General features: G+C 46.7%; 2 protein-coding genes across 4 annotated transcripts; one reads left to right on the plus strand and one right to left on the minus strand.

The window, feature by feature from the left end:
• Window positions 1–53: 53 nt before the first annotated feature.
• Window positions 54–13,384, plus strand: RIBC1 (RIB43A domain with coiled-coils 1). 3 transcript variants are annotated; one of them, XM_019956081.2, is made up of 8 exons: window positions 58–233; window positions 578–649; window positions 6,041–6,136; window positions 7,234–7,315; window positions 7,521–7,865; window positions 12,132–12,250; window positions 12,640–13,034; window positions 13,142–13,384. In XM_019956081.2, the coding sequence occupies exons 2-8, from the start codon at window positions 641–643 to the stop codon at window positions 13,221–13,223; spliced, it is 1,128 nt and encodes a 375-aa protein (XP_019811640.1). In that variant the 5' UTR covers window positions 58–233; window positions 578–640; the 3' UTR covers window positions 13,224–13,384. The 3 variants fall into 3 exon arrangements, with proteins under 3 accessions (XP_019811642.1, XP_019811640.1, XP_019811639.1); XM_019956080.2 differs by having other exon boundaries at window positions 61–233; window positions 6,041–6,157; XM_019956083.2 differs by lacking the exon at window positions 12,640–13,034 and having other exon boundaries at window positions 54–233; window positions 6,041–6,157.
• Window positions 13,385–13,534: 150 nt separating this feature from the next.
• HSD17B10 (hydroxysteroid 17-beta dehydrogenase 10) lies at window positions 13,535–15,967 on the minus strand. The gene is made up of 6 exons (XM_019956085.2): window positions 15,813–15,967; window positions 15,301–15,465; window positions 14,508–14,672; window positions 14,259–14,387; window positions 14,071–14,179; window positions 13,535–13,871 (listed from the first exon to the last, which is right to left on the minus strand). The coding sequence occupies exons 1-6, from the start codon at window positions 15,837–15,839 to the stop codon at window positions 13,681–13,683; spliced, it is 786 nt and encodes a 261-aa protein (XP_019811644.1). The 5' UTR covers window positions 15,840–15,967; the 3' UTR covers window positions 13,535–13,680.
• Between the last annotated feature and the right edge of the window lie 7,833 nt (window positions 15,968–23,800).

Consider the following 23,800-nt stretch of genomic DNA (forward strand, 5'->3'; position numbering starts at 1 on the left):
TGTTGATCGGTTGCCAAGGCGCGAGGTTATGACTGGCGTTCGGGCCCCGCCCCCTTTTCTTGTTGCTTGGCAGTGCAAACCGCCGCTACAAGCGACCTAATAGTTGAGGAGGCAAGCAGTGCAGTGAGGTGTCTGCAGCTTTGAGGATCCCGGAAAGCTGGCTGACGAGGCCGACCCTTGCTGAGACAAGTCAGAAGTCACAGGAGGGTTATGCCCTCCAGGGCAAGAGGAAGGTGGGAGCCCGGCTGCGGCTTTTGCCTGGCCGACGGGAAGGTTCAGACAAGAAAAGGGTCGGGAATTGGAATGACCCCAGGGAGGGGAGGACGGAGGGGCCAGCAGGAGGATTCCGTGTTAGAGGAGCTCAAATCTTGCTGAGGTTGGAATTGGAGTGGGGTAGAGTTATACATGGGATAGGGTGTTAACGGGGATGAGGTGTGAATGGAGTCGAGGGAACTCGGGAGCGACGGGGATAAGGGCTGGGGAAAACTGTGGCCAGAGGTACTACCCCTACCCGCGCCACCCGCCACCTCCCCGCCCCGCCACCGCCCGCGCGACTCTCTCCTTCTTCTCCAAGCAGAGTTCAGAGACTGCCGCTATAGTCTTGGACCTAACCTGGGAGCTTCACAATTGGAACTCCTTGATGAGAAAGGTATTTTGTGTGAACCCCTGGGAGTCAGGGTCCCTAAGCCTGTGCTCTCCACCTCTTATCGAATAACTTCTTCCCTTCCCCCTCTTCATCTGTCTTTTCATGCCTCACTCCCATCCAATTCCCTCCTCTCCATCCCCTCTCTGACCAGTCTCTTGCTTCTCTTCCTTTTCTCTGCTCTGCCCTCTACCCCTATCAACCGCCCAGTAGCCCTCCTCCCTCTTTTCCCCCTCTGCCCCTGACCTTTCTGTCCCTTTCCTGTTTCCCATCTTTTCTATCCCTCTGCTCCATCCCATCATCCCCCATTACCTTATTACCTGCTCTTTATTAAGCCATGATGTTAGCAGTTCAAGAAGCTGTCTGTGGAATCCTCCCCTTCAGTTTGACCTTATATTGTGGTGGCAGATGGAATATAAGCAAGCTGGCGTCAGTGCTTAGACTTAGACATGGAAAGGGTCTGGTGGCTGCTACAGCCATTCCTGTAACTATTTTTTAAACGATGTCTGGAGGCTGGGAAGAGTCTTAGGACAAGTCCAGAAAAATGAGAAAGCCTGGTTGATGCAATCGAGTAAATGAAGTTCAGTTGGGAGATACTGGTGTGATCAGGCTGAGGGGATAAAATTACCAAAGGACAGCAATCTCATAATGGACAGGAACTAGAAATCCCATGAATGGCAGAGCCTGGCGGGCTACACTTTGGGGTGGCAAAACAGTTGGACAGGACTTAGCAACTAAACAACAATAACTTCCATTTAAGATGAAATGTAGCTTTTTGGAGAGAAAATCAAATGGGATCCCTACTTCTCACACCATATACAAAATGCAATTCCTAAATAGATTAAAAACTTAAATGAGAAAAGCAAAACTTTAGAAATTTTAGGATATATAGGAGAATATCTTTATCACCTCAGGGGATTTCTTAAATGATAAAAACTTCTGAACTTAAAGTAAAAGATTGGTAAATTTGACTGCATTCAAATTCCTCCAAATTATAACATAAGGTGAAAAGATGATAAGTGCACACAAAAAGCTTCTAAAGTATCAATCTGGGTTCTGTGGAGGGTTTGCAGGTGTTCATTTTGTTGTTGTATTTCATAACTTATATGTGTTAACCATTTTCCTTTGTATGTATCGATCGTTAACATAAATTATTATAAAATAATAACAAAGTGAAAACACAAGCCACAAATTGAAGATGTTTCCCACAGGTAAACTAAGAAATGATTGATGTGCAGAATACATAAGAAAACTCCTAAAATTAATAAGAAGAGGACAAACATTTTTTAATGAACAAAAGATATGAATGGGCACTTCACAGAAGAGAAAGAAAAAATGCCCAAAACACACATGAAAAGATGTTGCAACCTCATCAGCAATAAGGAAAATGCCAATTAAAATTGATAATTATAACTTTATACCCACAAGTTGGCAAAAATTAAAAAGTCTGTAACATCAAGTGTTGCTGAGGATGTGGTGTAGCTAGAGTTTATATGCACTATAGTGAAAGTATAAATTGGTGCAGTCTTGGAAAATAACATTATCTTGTAAAGTTTAAATAGGCTGATGCCCTATGATCCAGCACTTCCACTTCTAGGCATATACTAGGGACACTTCCAGCTGTATATATATCTCTCTTAATCTACAAGTTCCTCTTTTTTGGCAATTAACTAAACTGGATTGTTTGTGCTGCAGAGTCCTAGTCTCTCTTGAACCCGCTTCAGTCAGGCCCCACCAAAAATGTTCTCATCAAGGTCAGAAGCAACCCTCCCCTTCAAATCAGTCAGTTCTCAGTCCTCATCTTATTTAACCCATCATCAGTTGCTCACTCTCTCCTCCCAAAAGCACTTTCTTCACTCAGCTTGTCAGGGAACTCCAGTTTTTAAGCCCATTCCACCTCTCAGAGCCTGAAGCAACTGAGCGACTTTCACACTTCACTTCATCTCACTTGCCACTCAGCCTCCAGAGCTGGCTCCTCCTCTCCCTATCTCCCCTGAGGCATTCTTATCCACCTAGAGTACCTTAGAGATCTCTTACTGCCTCATAGCTTTACATTCCTTGTATCAGTCAGGAAGGGGTGGATTATGCTGAGGTTACAAACAACCTCAAAATCTCAGCGGCTATATGTGGAAGCTAACACATACAACAAACTAGTGAATATAATACAAAAGGAGCAGACTTACAGATACAAACTAGTGGTTACCAGTGATGGGGAAGGGGTACTATAGGGGTAAAAGAGTGGGAGGTACAAACTATTGGGTGTAAGATAGGCTCAGCTATGTATTGTACATCAGGGGGAATAAAACCAATACTTTGTACTAACTGTTAATGGGAAGTAACCTTTAAAAACTATTAAAAAAAAAACCCTAAGAACAACCAATCCAAACACAGTCAACTAGGCCTTCTCAAATAAAACAAGCACTTCAGCTATAGCCAATCAAATAATTTCCTTGTTTTCCATCTCTTTAAACATCTTTCCTTAAGCTCTTAACCACTTCCGGTTTGGCAGTGCCCAATTTGTTTTTTGCCCAAATAAACTTAAAAAATGTTTCTAAGTCTCAGCAGCTCATAAAGACAGGTTTCTCACTCTGCTTCTTGTCCATTGTGGGTTGACTACATCTCTGCTCTGTCTTCACTCGAGGACCAAGACTGAAGGGACAGCCCTCACCTGGGACATTGCTGGTCCCACAGCAGTAAAGAGAGAACATGGCTATCACTTAATGGCTCTTAGTTCTGCTTAGGAATGGCACTGTCAATTCTCACTTTCCAGAGGGCAAAGCAGATTATGTGGCTAATCGTGAGGGCAATATGATAAGAATATAGAATCCTGTAAGGAGGAATAGCAAAGAAAACTTTTGGGGGGCCTTGTGAGATCTTAGTTCCCCAGCAGGGATCAAACCTATGCCCCCTGAAGTGGAAGTGCAGAGTCCTAACCACTGAACAGCAAGGAAATTCCCAATAGCAAATCTTTTTGAAAAATAACAAAATTTTCCATACTATCTGTATCTATCAATGGGTATTGACCTCTCAAACTCAACACCTCCAAAACCAATCTCCAGATTCTCATCCTATTCTATTCTCTCCATACAGACTATTTAGTTGATAGCAATGCATCTGACTGCTCCAGTCCAAATCCTTGAAGTCATTCTTAACACTGCTTCCTCACAGCACATCCAATCCATCAGGAAGTCCTGCTGGCTCTGCCTTCAAAATATATCCAGAATCTGACCACTTCTCCCTACATCTGCTGCTACTAACCTGGCGTGATCATCATCTCTTGCCTGTACAACTGCAATAGCCTCCTGTCTGGTCTCCCTGCCTGTAGCCTCCCTTCCCATCCCTTCCAGTCTATTCTTAACACACCAGCCAGAGCAATCCTTTACAAATCAAAGACAGGACACATTACTCCCACTGCTCAAAATCCTCCAATGGCTGCCCATTTTTCTGAGTAGAAGCTGCAGCCTTTACAATGGTCTGTGAAGTCCTACATGCTCTGCATCTCCCCACCCAATCTAATGTTATTTCCCACTCCTCCTTCATTCACACACTTGCCTCCCTGCTGTCCTCTTGAATGTGTGTGTGCCTCTTGTGTCCACCTTAAGGCCTCTGCACTTGTTTCCTCTACCTGCAGTGCTCTCCTCCTAGTTATCTGCATAGGAGACTCCCTCACCTTCTTCCACTATTTCTTTCCCAGTTATGCCTCCCCTGACTTCCATATTTAAAATTGCAACACTCTCCCCATTTCCTTAGCACTTCCAATTCCCCTTATCCTGCTCTATATTTTTTCCCAAAGCACTGATCATCTTCTTACAAACTATTTAATGTACTCTCTCTAGTCTTGTCTGTCCCCACTAGAAAGTAACTATCACAAGGACTCAGATTTTTGTCACTTTTGCTCCTTGATGTCTCTCAAACGCTTAAGGGATTGTCTGTCAGTAGGCACTTCACGAATATTTGTTAATTGATAAATGAACATGGGTGAAAAAAACAAGATGCAGAAGAATGCATACTGTGTGATACTCCATCGAGGTTCAAGACAGAATGTTTTAAAATATTGTTCAGGGAATCATACACACATATATGGTATATTAGTGCATATTACTAAGGGAATGGTGACATTTTGGATAGTGGTTCTTAGGGTAAGGATGAGGGAGAACAGACACAAGACACTTAAATAGTATTAATCATGTTCTATTTCTTAACTGGGGAGTTGGTTCATGGGTCTCTTTTATCACGCTTCCTAAGTTACATATGGCTTATATATAATTCCCCTGTGTGCATCAAATATTTCAGTTACAAAATGGTTAGACAGTGAATGAGTGAGGTTGGAACTAGCTGTAGAAGGAGTTGATGAATGGTATTCCAAGCAAAGGAATGCAATGTATAAAGGCCCTGAGGTGGGAACAGTTGTAGTGTTGGAGGACTTGATAGGAAGCCAGCGTACCTGGAGAACAGTAAACAAGGAAGAGGGAGGCATGAGATGAACTGGAGAGGTGTGCAGGAACCGAATCTTGAAAGCCCACAGTAAGGGGTTTGGGTCTAATTCTAACTGTGGCAGGAAGCCAATGGAGGATTTTAAGCAGGTGCAAGACATGATCAGATTTATGTTAGCAAGAGATTTTGACTGTGGCTTTGGCTGGGCTTCCCAAAATACAAAGGAATACAGGCAAATTTAAGCCTTTAATTTGACTACAGCATAAGTAATAAAAATAAAGGGGGAACGGTGGTGGCCTTTACTAAAACAGAAAAAACTAAATAGAGCGTAATGCAAAAGGGATGTTGTAAATCAGTTTGAGACTTGGAAAGGTGAGCAGGAATCAGATCATGAAGACTCATAAACAAAAACATTGGGGAACAATTTGGTTTATGCCATGCATGCATGCTCAGTCCTGTTCAACTCATTGTAGCCCACCAGGCTCCACCATCCATTGGATTCTCCAGGCAAGAATACTGGAGCGGGCTGTCATTTCCTCCTCCAGGGGATCTTCCCTCCTGCATCTCCTGCACTGGCAGGCAGATTCTTTACCATTGAGTCACCTGGGAAGCCCCCTTGCTTTATAGATGCTTTCAAAGCTTTTAAGCTGAGGTGTGCCATGGTCAGATTTGCTTTCAGAAAAATCACTTTGGTAGCCAAGGCAGAGAAGCAGTAGAGAGCCTAACACTGGAGCAAGGGAGCCCAGTGAGGTTCCTGGGAACATTATCTGGCACCAGCTTGTGAGGCCTGAATTAGGGTTGTGACAGCAGAGATGGAAAACACAGATATGAAATATGTCAGGAAGTAAAATCAGTAGGAATCAATAGCTGGTAAGATACTGTGGGGAGAAAGGAATGGGGGTGGGGGTATAGTCAAGTATGATGGTTAGCACTGATTGGCCATCCAACTTGCCCTTGCTCCAGATGTATCAGGTAGATCTGCCACCAGATCCCAAGGAGGTGGCAGCCATCGAAGCTAGAAGAAATCAAGAAAGGGAGCAACAGAGTCGATTCTTCAATGTGAGGACCAGAGTCATGGGGGTGAGTGGGCAGTGGGGACTTTCTCTGGACCAGGGGTCACCTCACTCTTACACCAGGAGAAGAACATAGCCGTGCCCATTACAGCCCCTCCCTGATTCGAGCAGACTGCAGGGTTATAAAGGAGGGAGGAAGGGAAAAAGGCACCCACCCCCACGTGTGGTGAGGGCCTGAGAAAGAGGCCTAGAGGTGAAGGGGAAGAGGAGCCAGTGACAGCTGACTCTTCTCCAGTCAACTCTGGGCCAAGTGGTGTGGTTTTCAAGAGACAAGTAAATGGAGCCAAAAGAAGTCTATAAAGAATATTTGGTATCGCATGCATATGCCAAAACTCTCTGGAAGGCTACATAAGAAACTGGTAACTGATGGGAGGGACACTTACTCTTCCCTAAGCTGTATTCCCTTTTGCACTATTTTGAAATGTTTTAAATGAATTATAATCAAAATAAAGAGAAAATATTGATAGTTAAGAAAAAAATAGATTGCTGGGTGGGTGGATGAGTGGTGTGACTTGAGAGCTAGTTGGCAAACGTTTCAAGGCCTGTTCTGTGCCAAGCACTGGGTTAGGCAATAGGGACACAAAGCTGACTAAGGCCCAGTCTCTGCCCTTGGCAAGCTCACAGCCTAGGAGACAATCAATAGAGGCAAAGTTCAAGGTAATGAGGATAGTGGGTCCTAGGTTCTATGGGAGTAGCACCTGCTGGAGGGATCAGGAAAGTCTCAGCTGGTCTTAAGGGATGAATAGGAGTTTGGGTAAAAAGGGGAGGAAAGAGTGTTCCAAGTGGAGGGAGCTGCTGGAGCAAAGGCTATCAGTATGAAACAGCATAAGATATGTATGTAGAGAACTGTAAGCAGAGCTCCTGAGGGTGGGAGAAGGGAAGAGGGTGAGAAGAGGCTGGAGGCAGAGGCTAGACCACCGAGGGACTTACAAACCATGGTGAGATGGTGGGACATTATCCAGTAGATACTGTGGATCCTATAGGAGGATTTTGAGGCAGATAAATTCTGAGCAGTCTGTGTTAGAGCATTTGAGGCCCACTGCTGAGCTCCTACCTTGATTTAGCCCATTTCTTTGGGATCAGGTGGATGTTGAAGCCCTGAACAACCAGGTGGAAGAACGAAAGCTTCAGGAGGCAACAGAACGGAGCAAGGAGGCAGCTTATGGTAAAAAGCCCAAGGCCGGAGGCCAGCCAAGGGGGAAAAGCAAGGACCTGAGTGGGCTAAGGCAGGGCAGTTCTGCTCTGGAGTGCAGCCTGAGGTCTGGGGGGTGTGGTAAGACAAACCAGACGGGCCTTTGGGAGCAGTGGCTGTGCTGAATAGGCTGTCTCTCCTGTGGGGCCTTCTCCATGCCCCTACCCACCACCCCCAGGTACCAACCAGGTGCGATATGATCTGGTGGCTCAGATGCTAGAGAAGGAACAGGCAGAACGGACACGTCGGCTGGCCAAGAAAGTCCAAAACTTTAGAGAACAGAGGCAGAAACTCAGGAACAGGTGTGAATTAGACTTCTGGAATTCAAACCAACTCTGGAGGGAGTTTCCAGCTTATCTTGGTGACAATGCTCCCTACTATGGCCAAGCCAGCCTGCAGTGCTTCTCTGGGGAAGATCTGGAGAGGGCCACATATCTGAGAATGCAGCAGGAGCAGTTCCAATACAGCCTGGAGAGGCAGCTACAAGAGCAACAGCAAGCCAGAGTTGATGAGAACTGTGCAGGTAAGTAGCGAGGCCCTCCAGGTCGTGACCTGAGGCCCAGTGGGGAGGCATCCTGAGTGGAAGACCAGAACTGTGTGGGCAGGTCCAGTTTCACATAAGGGCTGATGCTGAAAGGTCCCAATCTCCTTCATCAACTGACAGTGTAGCCATTGATCCCTGATAGCCTGGCACTCCATTACCTGGAGACAGCAGAGTAGAGACAAACCTAATGGTCCTGCCACTTACTAGCTAGTTTTGGGAAATGAACCCTCCTCTCTGTGTGCTTCAGTTTGCTTATCTTTAAAATGAGGAAATTATCCATACCACACAGCTCATGTGAGAATGAAATGAGACGCTGTAAGTAAAGCACAAGCATCAGTAGAATAGTAGCTACAATAACCAGTAGCTACTATTACTCTGACATCTGTGGCCATGTTCCCCTCTTCCATTAGAGTAAGGGCAAGGACCATCTCTTACCTACTCACACCACTCACCTTTAAAACCACCCCTGTTGTAGCACAGTGTTTTGTTATACCACTTACCATAGAGGTATTTGTGGAATGTCTTTCTCCCCCCAAATGTCAGCTCACTGAAGATGAACCACATCTTTCGTTTCCACCTCTATATCCCAGTTACCTAGTACATTGCCTGCCAGTGTCAGGAGTTCAACAAAATCATCATTGAATGAACAACTGAAGACCAAAATAAACAAGACAGGCACCCTGCCCTCCAGAAACCCACAGAACCAGGACTTCCAGAAAATCAGTTTAGAGTAAAAAGAAAAAACACATGCACAAGTTATTTACCAGCAAATATCTATGCTTTAACACTGCATTAGGTACTATGACAGGTACTGTGATAGAAATATATACAGGACGTCACTCAGTCGTGTCTGACTCTTTGCAACCCCATGGACTATACAGTCCATGGAATTCTCCAAGCCAGAATACTGGAGTGGGTAGCCTTTCCCTTCTCCAGGGATCTTCCCAACCCAGGGATCGAACCCAGGTCTCCCACATTGCAGGCGGATTCTTTACCAGCTGAGCCATAAGGGAAGTCCAAGAATACTGGAGTGGGTAGCCTATCCCTTCTCCAGAGGATCTTCCCCACCCAGGAATTGAACCAGGGTCTCCTGCATTGCAGCCAGATTCTTTATCAACTGAGCTATGAGGGAAGTCCATAGGACACAGAGGGAACATCAAGATGGGAGTGTTAGTTCTCACAGGGGAAGGGAGGGATGGTAGGGGGTTGGCACAGGCCAGCTGTCAGGAACCAAATTTTAGAAAACTGGGTACAATTTTGGCAAGGCAGAGAGTGAATGAGAAAAGGCCATTCTAGGCAGAGTGGGCAGCAAGAGGAAGAGCTAACCCTTACTGGGTACCAGATACTGTGCCAAGCTTTCTACCATGTATTAACTTATTTCATCTTCAACAACCCTATGAGGCAAGTACTAGTGATATCCCTATTTTCTGTGGAGGAAACTGAAAGAACTGAAGAACAGAGATATTAAGTTGCCCAAAATCATACAGCTAGTGGGTCATGGAGGGGGGAAGTGAACTCAGTGGCAGGTTGGCTCCAGAGCCCACACTCTTGATTGCTACACCATATTTGCTCTGTCACCATGAGAAAATGGGGACTCAGGGGCCAAGGGAGGTTTCAGAGAGGGAGTCGTCAATGTCAAATGCCCTCAGAAAAGTTCAGATAGGAAAAGAAACCTATTAGATTGAGAAATTAGGAGTATTTGGTGATTACCAAATCACCAAAAAGTAGCTGCAGTGGCACCGGGGGCCAGCTACCTAGTGACAACAGGCAGGTGTACAAGAAGGTAGAGGTAGGCAACAGAACAGCAGAATGCTGGGGGAGAGTCTGTGTAGTGTCATGAAAGGAGCATGAGCTGATTCCTTGAGAGATCTGGATTCTAACTTACTAAGCGCTGGCTGTGTAACCTTAGGCATTTTACTTCACCTCTGGACCTCATCTGGAAACGGGGTGACCTTTCCTATTTGAGTTGCTATGAAGACCAAAAGGAAACCAGGCACCCCTATCCTCCCTTCCCCTGCCATCCAGTCTCCGAAGTCTGTCCCTGTGCCTCTCCAGAGCCAAGCCTTTAACCTATGCTCTGGACCCCATTTCCCCTGCCTCCCATGCAGGTTGTGCTCCCTCAGGTATGCCCTGGCCCTGAGGTTCTCAACACTTTCCACTGGCCGTATTCTGTGAAGGCTATAAACATGCTTATGTCTAACCCTTTTTTAAAAAAACTTTTTAAATTTTTTATTTCTTTTTGGCTGTGCTGGGTCTTTGTTGCTGCGCAAGGACTTTTTCTTGTTGTGGAGCATGGGCTCTAGGGTGCACAGCTTCAGTAGTTGTGGCACATGGGCCCAGTTGCCCCGAGGGATGTGGAATCTTCCCAGACCAGGGATTGAACCCGTGTCCCCTGAACCGGCAGGATTCTTAACCACTGGACCAACAGGGAAGTCTCTGTATAACCCTCCTTAAGAATAAAACAAAAGCCTCTCTCCATTCTGATTCCTGTAGATGCTATGAGCTAGCTCTTTTCCTTTACAGCCATACTTTTTGAAAAATCTGTCTCCACTTGCTGTCATTCCTTCCTAACTTTCCAGTCACACTTCAACTCCTGAGATCTTATTTCTCCCCACACACCTGCACTGACACTACTCTTACAAAAATCATCAATGCCCTTTGTGTTATCAGGTACAAGAGGCTCTGTTCAGTCTTTTCTCCTTTACTTGGACTTTCTTGCTACACTTGACTCTTATCACATCTTCCTTCTTAAACCTCTCTCTTCCTTGGCTTCTGTGACAGCATATTCTGCTATAGCTCTCCGATCATTCCTCTTCCTTCTAGAGACTTTGTCCTTGGCACACTGCTCTCCTTACCCTGTATACTTGCCTCAGGTGCCCTCGACCCTCATTCTGGTTTCAGCTACCACATCACCATCTCTATGCTGAGGACTCTTTACCTGCAGTCAGATATCCAGGTGGCTGCTGACCACCTCCAATTCAGCTTCCTAAAGAGAATTCATCAGTGATCCCTAACCTGCTCTGCATTCTGTATCCTCTAGTTCCAGAGGTGGCCACATCATGCACGGAGTCATCCCAGCCAGGACCCTGGGAAGCATCCAAGTCTTTTGCTCTCCCTTACTCCCTAATCCAATCCATCAAATTCTGCTGATGAAACCTCCATGTATTTCCCCTGCATCCTTTCCATCACTGTCCTGGTTTCAGCCCTCTCAGCTGGCCTACTGCCATAGCCTCCAAGATGGCTTCCCTACCTCCACTGTCTCCCACCAGCCTCACTGTCCTTTATACTGGCACCAAAAGGAGCCTTCTAAAATGCAAATCTAACCATGTCACCCCCTTACTTAAAATCCTTCCATATTCGCCATCACCTTCAGGGTCAAGTTTCCAGTCCTTAGTTTGGCCCCTGTAGAGCTCCCTAGTCACTTGCATTTTATGCCCCAGCAAGAGCAGACTACTTGTAATTTAAGATACAGATCATGCTGTTTCTTCACTTCCTTATTTGATATTTACGGAGCACCCACTATGTACCAGGCTCTGATATAGGTGCTAGTGTATGGCAGTGGATAAAACAGACAAACGTCCCTGCTTTTACAAAGGTTACCTTGTAGTGAGTAGAGAGACAGGCAATAGACAAAAATAATTAAGTAAAATGTAAGGTATATTGGATGGCGATAAATGCTAGGGAGAAAAATAAATCAGAGGAAGATAAATTTTGGGGTCAGGCAGGTGGCAATTTTAGGTAGGAAAGACAGAAGGCCTCACTGAGGAGCAAAGTGAGCAAAGACCTGAAGGAAGCAAAAGAACATGAGACAAGAGCATCATTTATTACAAATCCCTAAGGCAGAAATGTCTGGCATGTTCTAGTAACAGCATGGAGACCACTGTAGCTGGACTGAAGCACTTTCAATACTTTTGCTCATGCTGTGCCTGCAGCCTAGCCCTTAGTCTGAAGCTCAGAGATGAAATAATTTCCCCAGGTCACACAGCTCCGAAGCAACAGAGCTGGCATTGAGACCCAGGTCCATTGGAAGCATCTTTCAGTGAGGCACCTGAGAAATCCTTGTGGCTGTCACTTTTATTATCCCTAGCCCCAAAGAGTAGCTGCTTCCACACATCCCTACAATGAGGACATTACCCCACTCCCAAACATACATAGACATAGCTTGCACACGCATAAACATACATTCACAAAGCTTGCTGAACAAATGGCTGAATGACAGTGCCCTGGCCATATTTCTTTGTGTAGACATGCTCAATGACCAGCTACGCCTAGCTATGGACATGCGGGCCGCCCAACTAGCCAAGCTGGAGGAGTCCTGCCGCATAGCCATGATGGCTGCCACGGCCAGTGCCAACAAAGCGCAGGTATGTACAGCATAAGAACCATCCAGGGCACCAGGCTTCCCCAATCTACCGATCAAACCAGCCCTCTCATCTACCTGGGGACTTCCCCCTTCACCCTAGGGCCCTCTCAGGGCAGGAGGTCCCCTTCCCCACCTCCAGGCTCAGGATGATCTGAGAACAGAACACTGCCCTCCTTTCCCCAGTCTCTCAGTCTAAGGGCTTCCAGAGGGCAAAGGAGTTCCCTGCCCATTCCACCCCTTCCCCCACCTTAAGTCACTCAAAGGCCATGCAGTATCTCTTCCTTCTCTCCCTTAGATGGGGGAGAGTAGGGCCATGTCTCCCCCTCCCCCTGTGACTGAGAGCTCCCTGAGGTTGGGCATCCAAACGCTCACATTTGGGGGCCCCACCAGGCAGTTAAGCTGGCTGAGCAGCAGCGCCAAGAGCATCAGCGACAACAGGAGGCGAATCTCGTGGAGGTCCAGAACCAGATCACAAGTGACCTACTGACTGAGAACCCGCAGGTTGCCCAAAACCCCGTGGCTCCCCACAGAGTCCTGCCCTATTGCTGGAAGGGCATGACTCCAGAGCAGAGAGCCACCATCAGGAAAGTACAGGAGACACAACACCATGAAAAGGAAGCACAGCGCCAAGCTGAACAAGCACTGGATGCCAAATGGGAAAGCCAGGCCATAAACTTGGCCCAGGCAGCAAAGGAGCTAGAAGAGCAGGAAAGGGAGCTGTGTGCTGAATTTCGGAGGGGACTGGGCTCCTTCAACCAGCAGCTGGCTATGGAGCAAAACGCCCAGTGAGTTCTAGTGGGTGGCAGCAAGGATGAATGCCAAGGGAGGGTAGGGAGGGATGGCAAGGGCCAGGGAAAGCCCATTAGCTGAGGCTTCTGGATTTCTTTTACAGGCAGAATTATCTGAATTCAATAATCTATACCAATCAACCTACAGCCCAATATCATCTGCAATTTAACACCAGCAGCCGCTGAGCTCAGGATGGTCCTCTCCCACCTCCACCATCAAGCTCACAGAAGCTAACAGAGAGAAAAATACTGCAGACCCTCCCTCCCCAATCCATTTCCCAATGGAAGAGAGCTGAGCCAGTACCCCACCTCTGACCCTGGGTAATAAAGTTACTCACTAAAATCAAGGTTACATGTTGTAATAGGACACAAAAAGTGTAAGGTACTGCCATTCCCACCCCACCCATGGGTTCTGAGCATCCAACCCTGTCAGTCTTCACCCATTCACATTTCTTCCCCATGCCAACTCCCCCAGCACACAGTGCTGCTCACTCCTCTGTGAGAAACAGAGACTTTATTAGGCACACAGGGTGACTGATAGGCAGAGGTTACAAAATGGCTACTGGGCTTCCTTCCAAACTGGAGTAGAGCACTCCAGGAGGGGGAAAGACAGAGGAACCTTTGTTCTCTCTGCCTTCCCCCTTCAAGGCTGCATGCGGATGGCCCCATCCAGCCGGATGACTTCTCCATTGAGGAATGAGTTCTCGATGATGGCCTGTACCAGATGAGCATACTCGGCAGGGTCACCAAGTCGGCTGGGGAAGGGCACCTGGCTGGCCAGGAAGTTGCGCACTTTATCTGGGAGGGTGGTCAACAGCGGGGTGCCAAATAGGCCTAGATAAGACAGCCAGAATCAGAGACCCACCCTCACTTTTATATCTCCCTGGTCCCTCCTCACCGTAACTCTACTTGTGGTGCTTCCCTATGTCCAGAGATAGAAGGCTGCTGCTGTTTAGATGGTAGATACCTTCCCTGCTCAATTGTCCACAGATCCCACCCAATCCCAGGTGTGGCAGGGAGGGGATATGTCTACCTGGAGCAATGGTCATCACCCGGATACCCATGGGAGCCAGATCCCGAGCAATGGGCAATGTCATGCCCACTATGCCCCCCTTGGAAGCAGAGTATGCAGCTTGTCCAACCTGGAGAGGGAGTGGAGGTCATAGGGGGCAGGGCCCCCAACAAGTCACCAAGGTACAAGCCTTGTCCCTACTCACACACCTGGCCCTCAAAGGCAGCTACGCTGGCTGTATTGATGATGACCCCACGTTGGCCTCCCTGGTCTGGTTCGTTCTGGCCCATCTCACCAGCCACCAGGCGGATCACATTGAAGGTGCCTATGAGATTCACCTGGAGGACCAGAAGAGACATGATATAGGACTTGAAGCAGAGGTAGCCTTTTGTGGGTGTGGGGACACTCACAGTCAGATACTTCTTACTACTACCCCTGGAGAACCTCTAAGGCCTTACATTGATAACTCGCTGAAAGTCCTCCAAGGTATGGGCCTGGCTTTTCTTTAAGTTATATGTCTTGCTGGCCACTGCAATGCCTGCACAGTTGACTGCCACATCCACACGGCCAAACTTTTCTCTTGCTAGAGTCAGGGCTGCTTGCACATCCTTCTCTGAGGTCACCTTCAAAGGGAAAAGTGGAGAAGGTATTCATCTACCATCACACACATACCACTAAGTCATGCAGGGGGTTGGGGGCGCAGGGCAAATCCAGTCTTCGAGTGACTGTGTAAGCAAGGGAGAGACCAAGGAAAGAAAACTCTAGAGTGAGACAAAGGTGAAAATGTTAGGTATTACAGAGCAGTGTTTCAAAACATCTTTGAAATCTATACCCTCTTTTGATAAACTTACATACCCCTGGAGATTCTCAACTGCTGTGGATCAGATAAGTTGTGAGAATTATTGATATGAATATAAACTAACTTTTTGGTACCCCTACTTGCTAATATGATTTTGTCAAACTTTACTTTCTGTAGTTTGTTTCAGGATAAGTTTTTTGACTTTGTAAATATTAAAATTACAGGGCACAATAACTCTACATATCTCCTTGAGGAGATTCTGATATGGCTAATCTCCAACCTCCCTCCCCGCCCTCCTCCCTGTTGTGAATCACAGCTTTAGAAATTCTTTATCCGGAGGCGTATGAAAACAGCTCAGACCAAAAGGGAAAAGGAGATGAGTCCATTGCCCACAAAGACAGGCACCTTTATGAAAAGGAACCCCATGGGAGAGGTGAGGTAACCCCACTTACGTCGGCTGGGGCAAAGGCGCAGCTCTTCCCTAACTTCTTGGCCTGGGTCTCCCCATCTGAGTTGGGCAGGTCCAAAAGTACAGCAGTGGCCCCCTGCCCCACCAGTCGCTCCGCTGTGGCCAAGCCTAGGCCTGAGGCTCCGCCGGTTATTAAGGCAACCAGACCCTGTGAAGAGGAGCTCGGTCAACAACTACACTGTGCAGACCACCCCCACCCATTCTCCAGGCTTCTGCGAGGGAGGCTCCCGGTCACCGCCGCGACTTGACCCAGATGTGCCTCCTCATCTTAACGATGGGACCCTCTGGGTGTCTCATCCTCAGACAGCCAGCCAGTGCACATCCACATCCAGGGCACATGCACGTGCCCCGGAGAGTTGACCTTCACCTCCCGAGCCCCACCGTCGCAATAACAGGCCTAGATAAGAGTGACGCTTTCTCCCAGCACCGATCTCTCCCCGCTGGTTCTATGGCTGCGCCGTCCCAGTGGGTGCAGAAGGGCGAAAACCCACTTACCTTCACGCTCCGACAAGCAGCTGCCATCTTGTTCAGGCCTCTCTACGGGCTGGACTGTCGGTGATTCGCTGCTTGGCCGGGGCGGAGCCGCGGGGCGGGGCCGGCGAGGTGGGCGGTCCGCCGCTCAGCCAATCAAGTGGGTGCTGGCCTCTCGCGTCACCCGCCGCGGGGGCAAGGCCGGTCCCGGCAAGGTCCAGGCAGAAAGTCTCTACACCCGGGGAAAAACAGCGAATAGCCGCGTCGCAACACTACCACACCCCCGGGCCTTTGGTCAGGCCTGCAGCTCTGCTGGGGGGAGGGGGACAGGAGATTGAGAATGTGTTCCTTACTCCTCGGAAAAAGCCTCCGTTCAAGTATAAATATATCGGAGAGACTCCTATATGCCAGCCTCTGTGTGGGGCACTAGGGATAATAGAAGAATAATAAAATAATCAGAGGAATAATAAAAGGTTCATGCCTTCCGAGAGGGAAGTTGGAAAGTTCAGTTGGAAAAAGAAGTAATTTCAGTACAGACACAGACAAAGGAAGGGACAAAGAACCAGATTCTAGAACCCAGGCATGGATATACAAAGATGGTGATTGTGAGAGCCACATACAGAGAAATATGTTGAGGAAGCGACTGAGAAGAACAGAGATGACCAACAGGTTCTCAGAGATACGGATGTGGAAAACCATAACAAGAGAAACTAGAAAACGACATTCTGAGACAGCTGCTGAGAAACACAAACCCAAAGAGGCATAAGCAGAGAAGCAAAAAACATCTTTGAGCCTTTGGTACTGTCTTCTATGTCTAACCATCTATTTTAAACCCCAAAGCCCAGAACACACATTTCACATTGGACCTCAACCAGAGATTGTCATTTAAGACCCAGAACACCCTAAAACATCTTTTCACCAGTATCCTAATTATAATTCTGAGCCTACCTTATCTGACTTCTTTATATACTTCTCCCCAAACCAAGGTCTTCAGACCATAACTTTAATCTGCATTTTCAGCCTCATTGAGCTGTGTATTTCCTTTATTTTAAGTATCTCCCTATCTGGGTCCTACCCAGGAAGACTTCCCTCTGGGCCTCCTAAATGTTGACTTGCTACCACACTCATGGTCACTACACCATATCCATGAAAGGATTTAGTACCAGATTCACAATCTTTCAGACAACATGAAGTGCCCCCATCCCTCAGTGATAGCACTCTTAACGGAGCCAAATATGGCCCAACCACAGTGCCCTCTTTGTGTTCTTTCATTTTTAATTTTTATTCAAGTATAGTGTATTTTCAATATTGTGTTAGTTGCAGGTGTACAGCAAAGTGAATCAGTTATATATAAACATATATCCACTCTTTTTTAGATTCTTTTCCCATATAGGCCATTACAGAGTATTGAGTTTTCTGTGCTATACTGTAGTTTCTTATTGGTTATCTATTTTATACATGTTGTTGTTTAGTCACTCGGTCTGTCCAACTCTTTTGCGACCCCATGGACTGGAGCCCACCAGGCTCCTCTGTCGGTGGGATTTCTCAGGCAAGAGTAAGTATTGGAGTGGGTTGCCATTTCCTTCTCCCAGGATCTATGACCCAGGGATCGAACCCACATCTCTTGCTTGGCTGGTGAATTCTTCACCATTGAGCCACCAGGGAAGCTATTTTATGTATAGTAATTTGTATATATTAATCCCGATCTCCCAATTTATCCTCCCACCCCAGCTGTGTTCATCTTTGAATTAGCTACTCTCTCTGCTTGGAATGCTCTCCTGATCTTTGCATGACTGTATTTGTTGCTGCTGTTGTTGCTATTGTTTGGTCATTCAGAACTAAGCTTCAATGTCACCTCCTCTCCCTCACCTTTCAAGCTGTGAGCCACTTAGTTGCTATTCCATTGTGTTGGAGGATGTCATCAAGAGGATGTAACCTCAGGTTGACCACAGAGCTGGACATTGGGACACTCCATACCCTGCTTATGTCCCTGGAATATGCTCACTGTTCCTACAGTTAGAGCTGTTTCAAGGACATAGTCTTGAGAGGGTAAGGTGGTGTTGGGACCATCTGGACTGAATACCACCTAACTGAATCTCATGGACACCTCTATATAAACTTTTAAGATTCTGGCAGATGCCTGTGGAGATTACTAGGTCTTTTGGTCACCCAGAACAAACCTTAAAAGTTCCCTTGCTCATTAAATCTGCCACCTACCAATCTGGAATGGTCTGCCTCTTTCTTCAGTCTCTCTTTGCCCTTCCTGTTCAGGGGCCAGTTTTTTGAATCAACACATTGCATATTTGAATTCTCTGCATAGTAATTACAGATCCACCATCTTTTTCCAAACGTGGGGCCAGATATGCTTTGGAATTCGAAATTTTTTCAATTCTGAAGACACATACCCTATATTACATAATTCTATATACTGCATATACTCTATGCATAATTACTAAAAAAAGTCTGGAGTGTCGCTTAAAATTAAACATTAGTAGTTCTAGAGGCAAAAATATGAAAATTTACATTGAATGAATCAAGACTACAAATAGCCTTATGCTATTTCAGGTCAGGTTTTGTCACCTAATGAGTTTGGGCTCCAAAGTATGAAAAAACAGCCTGATACTTCCCAGAACTTTTAGCATTGTGGAATTATGCCTTAAGGATTTTGAGTCTTGTCTAACCTGGCCTTGTTTGTGTGAGTGTTTGTGTGTTCTCCGTGTGCTGGAAAGTAAACCCTGTGGCAGCAGAGTCTTGTCCTTTACCTCTTGGCTACCTCATGCTAAGAACACTGCCTGACATGTACTACACATTCAATATGAATTACGGAATAAATCGGTCAATCTTGGGAGAATTTGCAGGCCCAGCTTCATGAAGAATTATGCTCAGCTCCAAGGACCTTCACCTCCTTTCTACTTTAACCACCTCTGTCTAAACCACACTGTTAACCTTGTCATGTCCTGGAAAGATTCCCCCACGTCTACAAACTACAGCCTCTGACTCTGACCATGTTCTCCCAATCACCTCAGGTCTTCGCTCCACCACTTCTTTTATATCCTTGAACCCTGTTGATCTGTGGGCCTTTCTATTTTCTCCAGCCCAGCAGCTTCTTCCTACTTTTCTTCTGGACAGTGTAGATGCTCTCTCATTCCTCCTCTCTCTTTACCCATTCCCACCAGTGTCCTCAACCCATTATCCCTTGGCATCCTACCAATTCAACTCCTTGAATTTTCAGCACAGACTCTGATACCAGAGGTTTGGGTTTGAATCTCAGCTTCATCATTTGCTAACTGGATGACCTTGGGAAAGCTACTTGAATGTGCCTCTTTATCCTCTTCCATAAAATGGATATAATCAAAGTACCTCCTTTGTAAGGTTATTAGGAATATGGTGCCCTTTCTCGGATTTAATCTGGCTGAAACAACCTTGGCTAGGCCCCCACGAGGCGGAGCCCAAGCACAGCAGAAGCCCAACTCAGTGAAAGCTCCCGTGGTGGAAGCTGAACTCAAGAAAACCCAGCACAGTGGAAGTGACAAGAAGACCAGTGGGCTGGAAACTGGGACAACAAAAGCAAACTCGGCAGAAAGGTCACACAGCTCAGGTTCCAGAAGACCTCCGATTAAGGTAGGAGGTCCTCGCTCCTATGGCTGGAAGGACATATGGCTAACAAAATCTTAATTCCTTTATAGTCTCTCCTTTCTTGTTTCCTCGACACCCGCCTCCCCCCAACCCCCACGAACAGGCGAGCGGCAGTGGGTGCAACTGAGGGACTCTGGCAAGGGCTACTCTACTTCCCAGTGTGTCCCAAAGGTTGCACCATCTGCTATGCCCTAGTAGCTGTTGCCCAAGTGGGTGAGGGTTCTTCTGTCCTTAATGTCCTTTGTGCCAAGGATCAGGCCAATGAAAATTGTGGGCACAGGTCAGGTATTTAGCATATTTTCTGGCAGATTATGAAGGAGATTCCTTGGCACATTTTTCCCACTGCTTTTTCCTCCCATCCTCCAGCTCCTCTCTCCATGTATGCTACTGCTTACAAAGTATTAGGCAGGTCATCATCTTTCCATTTCTCAAAGTTGTGCTTGAAACCGTTTACCTAAGATTTGGGACTCAAACCCACGTGGCAGGGACTCTGTGCTATGCTTAGTCACTCAGGTCAGTTCAGTTCAGTTCAGTCCCTCAGTCGTGTCAGACTCTTTGCGACCCCATGAATCGCAGCACGCCAGGCCTGCCTGTCCATCACCAACTCCCGGAGTTCACTCAAACTCACGTCCATCGAGTCAGTGATGCCATCCAGCCATCTTATCCTCTGTCGTCCCCTTCTCCTCCTGCCCCCAATCCCTCCCAGCATCAGAGTCTTTTCCAATGAGTCAACTCTTCGCATGAGGTGGCCAAAGTACTGGAGTTTCAGCTTTAGCATCATTCCTTCCAAAGAAATCCCAGGGCTGATCTCCTTCAGAATGGACTGGTTGGATCTCCTTGCAGTCCAAGGGACTCTCAAGAGTCTTCTCCAACACCACAGTTCAAAAGCATGAATTCTTCAGCGCTCAGCCTTCTTCACAGTCCAACTCTCACATCCATACATGACCACTGGAAAAACCATAGCCTTGACTAGACAGAACTTTGTTGGCAAAGTAATGTCTCTGCTTTTGAATATGCTATCTAGGTTGGTCATAACTTTCCTTCCAAGGAGTAAGCATCTTTTAATTTCATGGCTGCAGTCACCATCTGCAGTGATTTTGGAGCCCCCAAAAATAAAGTCTGACATTGATTCCACTGTTTCCCCATCTATTTCCCATGAAGTGATGGGACTGGATACCATGATGTTCGTTTTCTGAATGTTGAGCTTTAAGCCAACTTTTTCACTCTCCTCTTTCACTTTCATCAAGAGGCTTTTGAGTTCCTCTTCACTTTCTGCCATAAGGGTGGTGTCATCTGCATATCTGAGGTTATTGATATTTCTCCCAGCAATCTCGATTCCAGCTTGTGCTTCTTCCAGCCCAGTGTTTCTCATGATGTACTCTGCATATAAGTTAAATAAGCAGGGTGACAATATGCAGCCTTGACAAACTCCTTTTCCTATTTGGAACCAGTCTGTTGTTCCATGTCCAGTTCTAACTGTTGCTTCCTGACCTGCATACAGATTTCTCAAGAGACAGATCAGGTGGCCTGGTATTCTCATCTTTTTCAGAATTTTCCACAGTTTATTGCGAGCCACACAGTCAAAGGCTTTGGCATAGTCAATAAAGCAGAAATAGATGTTTTTCTGGAACTCTCTTGCTTTTCCATGATCCAGCAGATGTTGGCACTTTGGTCCGGTTCCTCTGCCTTTTCTAAAACCAGCTTGAACATCTGGAAGTTCACGGTTCACATATTGCTGAAGCCTGGCTTGGAGAATTTTGAGCATTACTTTACTAGCGTGTGTGATGAGTGCAATTGTGTGGTAGTTTGAGCATTCTTTGGCATTGCCTTTCTTTGGGATTGGAATGAAAACTGACCTTTTCCAGTCCTGTGGCCACTGCTGAGTTTTCCAAATTTGGTGGTATATTGAGTGCAGCACTTTCACAGCATCATCTTTCAGGATTTGAAATAGCTCAACTGGAATTCTATCACCTACACTAGCTTTGTTCGTAGTGATGCTTTTCTAAGTCCCACTTGACTTCACATTCCAGGATATCTGGCTCTAGATGAGTGATTACACCATCGTGATTATCTGGGTCATGAAGATCTTTTTTGTACAGTCCTTCTGTGTATTCTTGCCACCTTTTCTTAATATCTTCTGCTTCTGTTAGGTCCATACCGTTTCTGTCCTTTATCGAGCCCATCTTTGCATGAAATGTTCCCTTGGTATCTCTAATTTTCTTGAAGAGATCTCTAGTCTTTCCCATTCTGTTGTTTTCCTCTATTTCTTTGCATTGATCACTGAGGAAGGCTTTCTTATCTCTTCTTGCTATTCTTTGGATAGCAAGATGCTTATATCTTTCCTTTTTTCCTTTGATTTTCGCCTTTCTTCTTTTCACAGCTATTTGTAAGGTGAGAAATAGATTTACGGGACTAGATCTGATAGATAGAGTGCCTGATGAACTATAGACTGAGATTCGTGACATTGTACAGGAGACAGGGATCAATACCATCCCCATGGAAAAGAAATGCAAAAAAGCAAAATGGCTGAGTTAAGATTACAACCCCTTAATCCTACCGAGCACTGGTCACACTGAAGACCTTGGGAACACCCAACTCCAGTCCGTGGGTCCCAGGAGGTCGACCTGCGTTGACCTGCCTAGGGATCTGGTCCTCTGAAGGTTGTCACACCTCAACCTGCTCAGGGATCCGCAGTCCAGGGGTCTCAGGAGATCGACATGCCTTAACCTGCCAAGGGATCCAATTCTCAGGAGGCTGACATGCCTCAACCTGCCTGGGGATTCAATCTCCAGGAGGCCGTCATGCCTCAGCCTGCCTGGGGATCTGCACCCTGACCTGGGGACGCCCGGCTCTCAGGTTGCAATGGTACTGGGTAGGATAAGCTTCAGAAAGACTCACCCCTAAGGAAGTCCACCCATGGAAATAGAAGGAAGCCTATTAGTTGTGGGACTGTGCCTGGTCTCAGCAATAACTCAGGAGTCCAACAAGAACCCCATTGCCTTTCTGGAAAGTCTAAAAGAGTCCCTCCAGTTTACCAATTTGGACGTAGATTCTTACAAGTGACAGGTGATTTTAAAGGACAAATTCCTGTCCCAATGTGCATCAGACATCAGGATAAAGTTACAACAGCTACAGCAGCAGGACCCTGCTGCCTCTTTAGATGAGATGGTCCAGGCAGCCACCAATACCTGTCATAACAGAGAACAGGAGAGGGAGGCCAAGGCCCAGGAAAGGGAGAAAGGGAAAGAGACAAGGCATGCCCAGATGCTGGCCGCCCTCCAGGGAAACCCTGTGGCAAACCCTGAGTCCTTGAAGGACAAGGCACGAGGCAAATGCCCAATCTGTAGACAGGCGGGACATTTGGGCCAAAGAGTGTCCAAATCATGACAGGTCTCCTAAAACAGCTTGCTACAAATGCCATCAATTGGGACATTGGGCAGCACTCTGCCCTCAGGACCCAAGAGCCTCAAGGTCAAGCACCAAGCCTTCTGTCATGATGGTTCAACAGGACTGAAGCCCCCCGCTCCACCCAGCCTGCCTGTCACAGATAACCATCGTGGAGCTGGAGCCAAGGGTGCAACTGGATGTGGCAGGTAGGTCCGAGAATTTCTTGGCTGACACAGGGGCTACGTATTCTGTCCTGACCTCCTTCTCCTGAGCCTTCTCCTCCCAAACCTGTACCATTTTGGGTGCTATAGGAAAAGCAATTAGAAAAAGATTCACCTGAGCACTTGGCTGTTGGGATGGACAAATATTTTCCCACCAGTTTCTGGTGGTCCCTGGGTGTCCTACTCCCTGTCCTTCCCTATTGGGAAGAGATCTTTCCCTGCCTTCAAAATCTTGCAGCTATTGTAGTCCTGATAGAAGATGCTTTAAAACTCTCTCTTGGGGGCAAACTATTTTTACCACCCATCAAGTGAAACAACTCCTGAATGGGAGAGGCCATTTATGGATGTCTGATCAAAGGATCCTCAAATATCAAGTAGTGCTGATGGAAAATCAAGGCCTGACTATATCCCCTTGTGAGGTTCTTAACCCAGCTACCCTCCTGCCTAGCCCTGAGGGCTCTCTCCCCTTTCACTCTTGCCTAGCAACCTTGGACCACTGGACAAAACCCTAGAGGGATTGTCAGATCTTCTGACCAATCCTGAGGAAATCTGGTACACTGATGGAAGCAGCTTTGTCTTGGATGGAAAAAGAAGAGCCAGATATGCAATAGTCTCCAATTTTGAGACCATAGAGGCTAAGCCTCTGCCACCAGGTACTTCAGCCTAATTAGCTGAGCTCATAGCCCTGACTCGAGCTTTAGAGCTGGGAAAAAGAAAAAGAGTAGCCATTTATACTGACTCCAAGCATGTTTTTCTGGTGTTACATGC

Source organism: Bos indicus, chromosome X (genome assembly GCF_029378745.1).
Source record: "Bos indicus isolate NIAB-ARS_2022 breed Sahiwal x Tharparkar chromosome X, NIAB-ARS_B.indTharparkar_mat_pri_1.0, whole genome shotgun sequence".
Lineage (NCBI taxonomy): Eukaryota > Metazoa > Chordata > Mammalia > Artiodactyla > Bovidae > Bos > Bos indicus.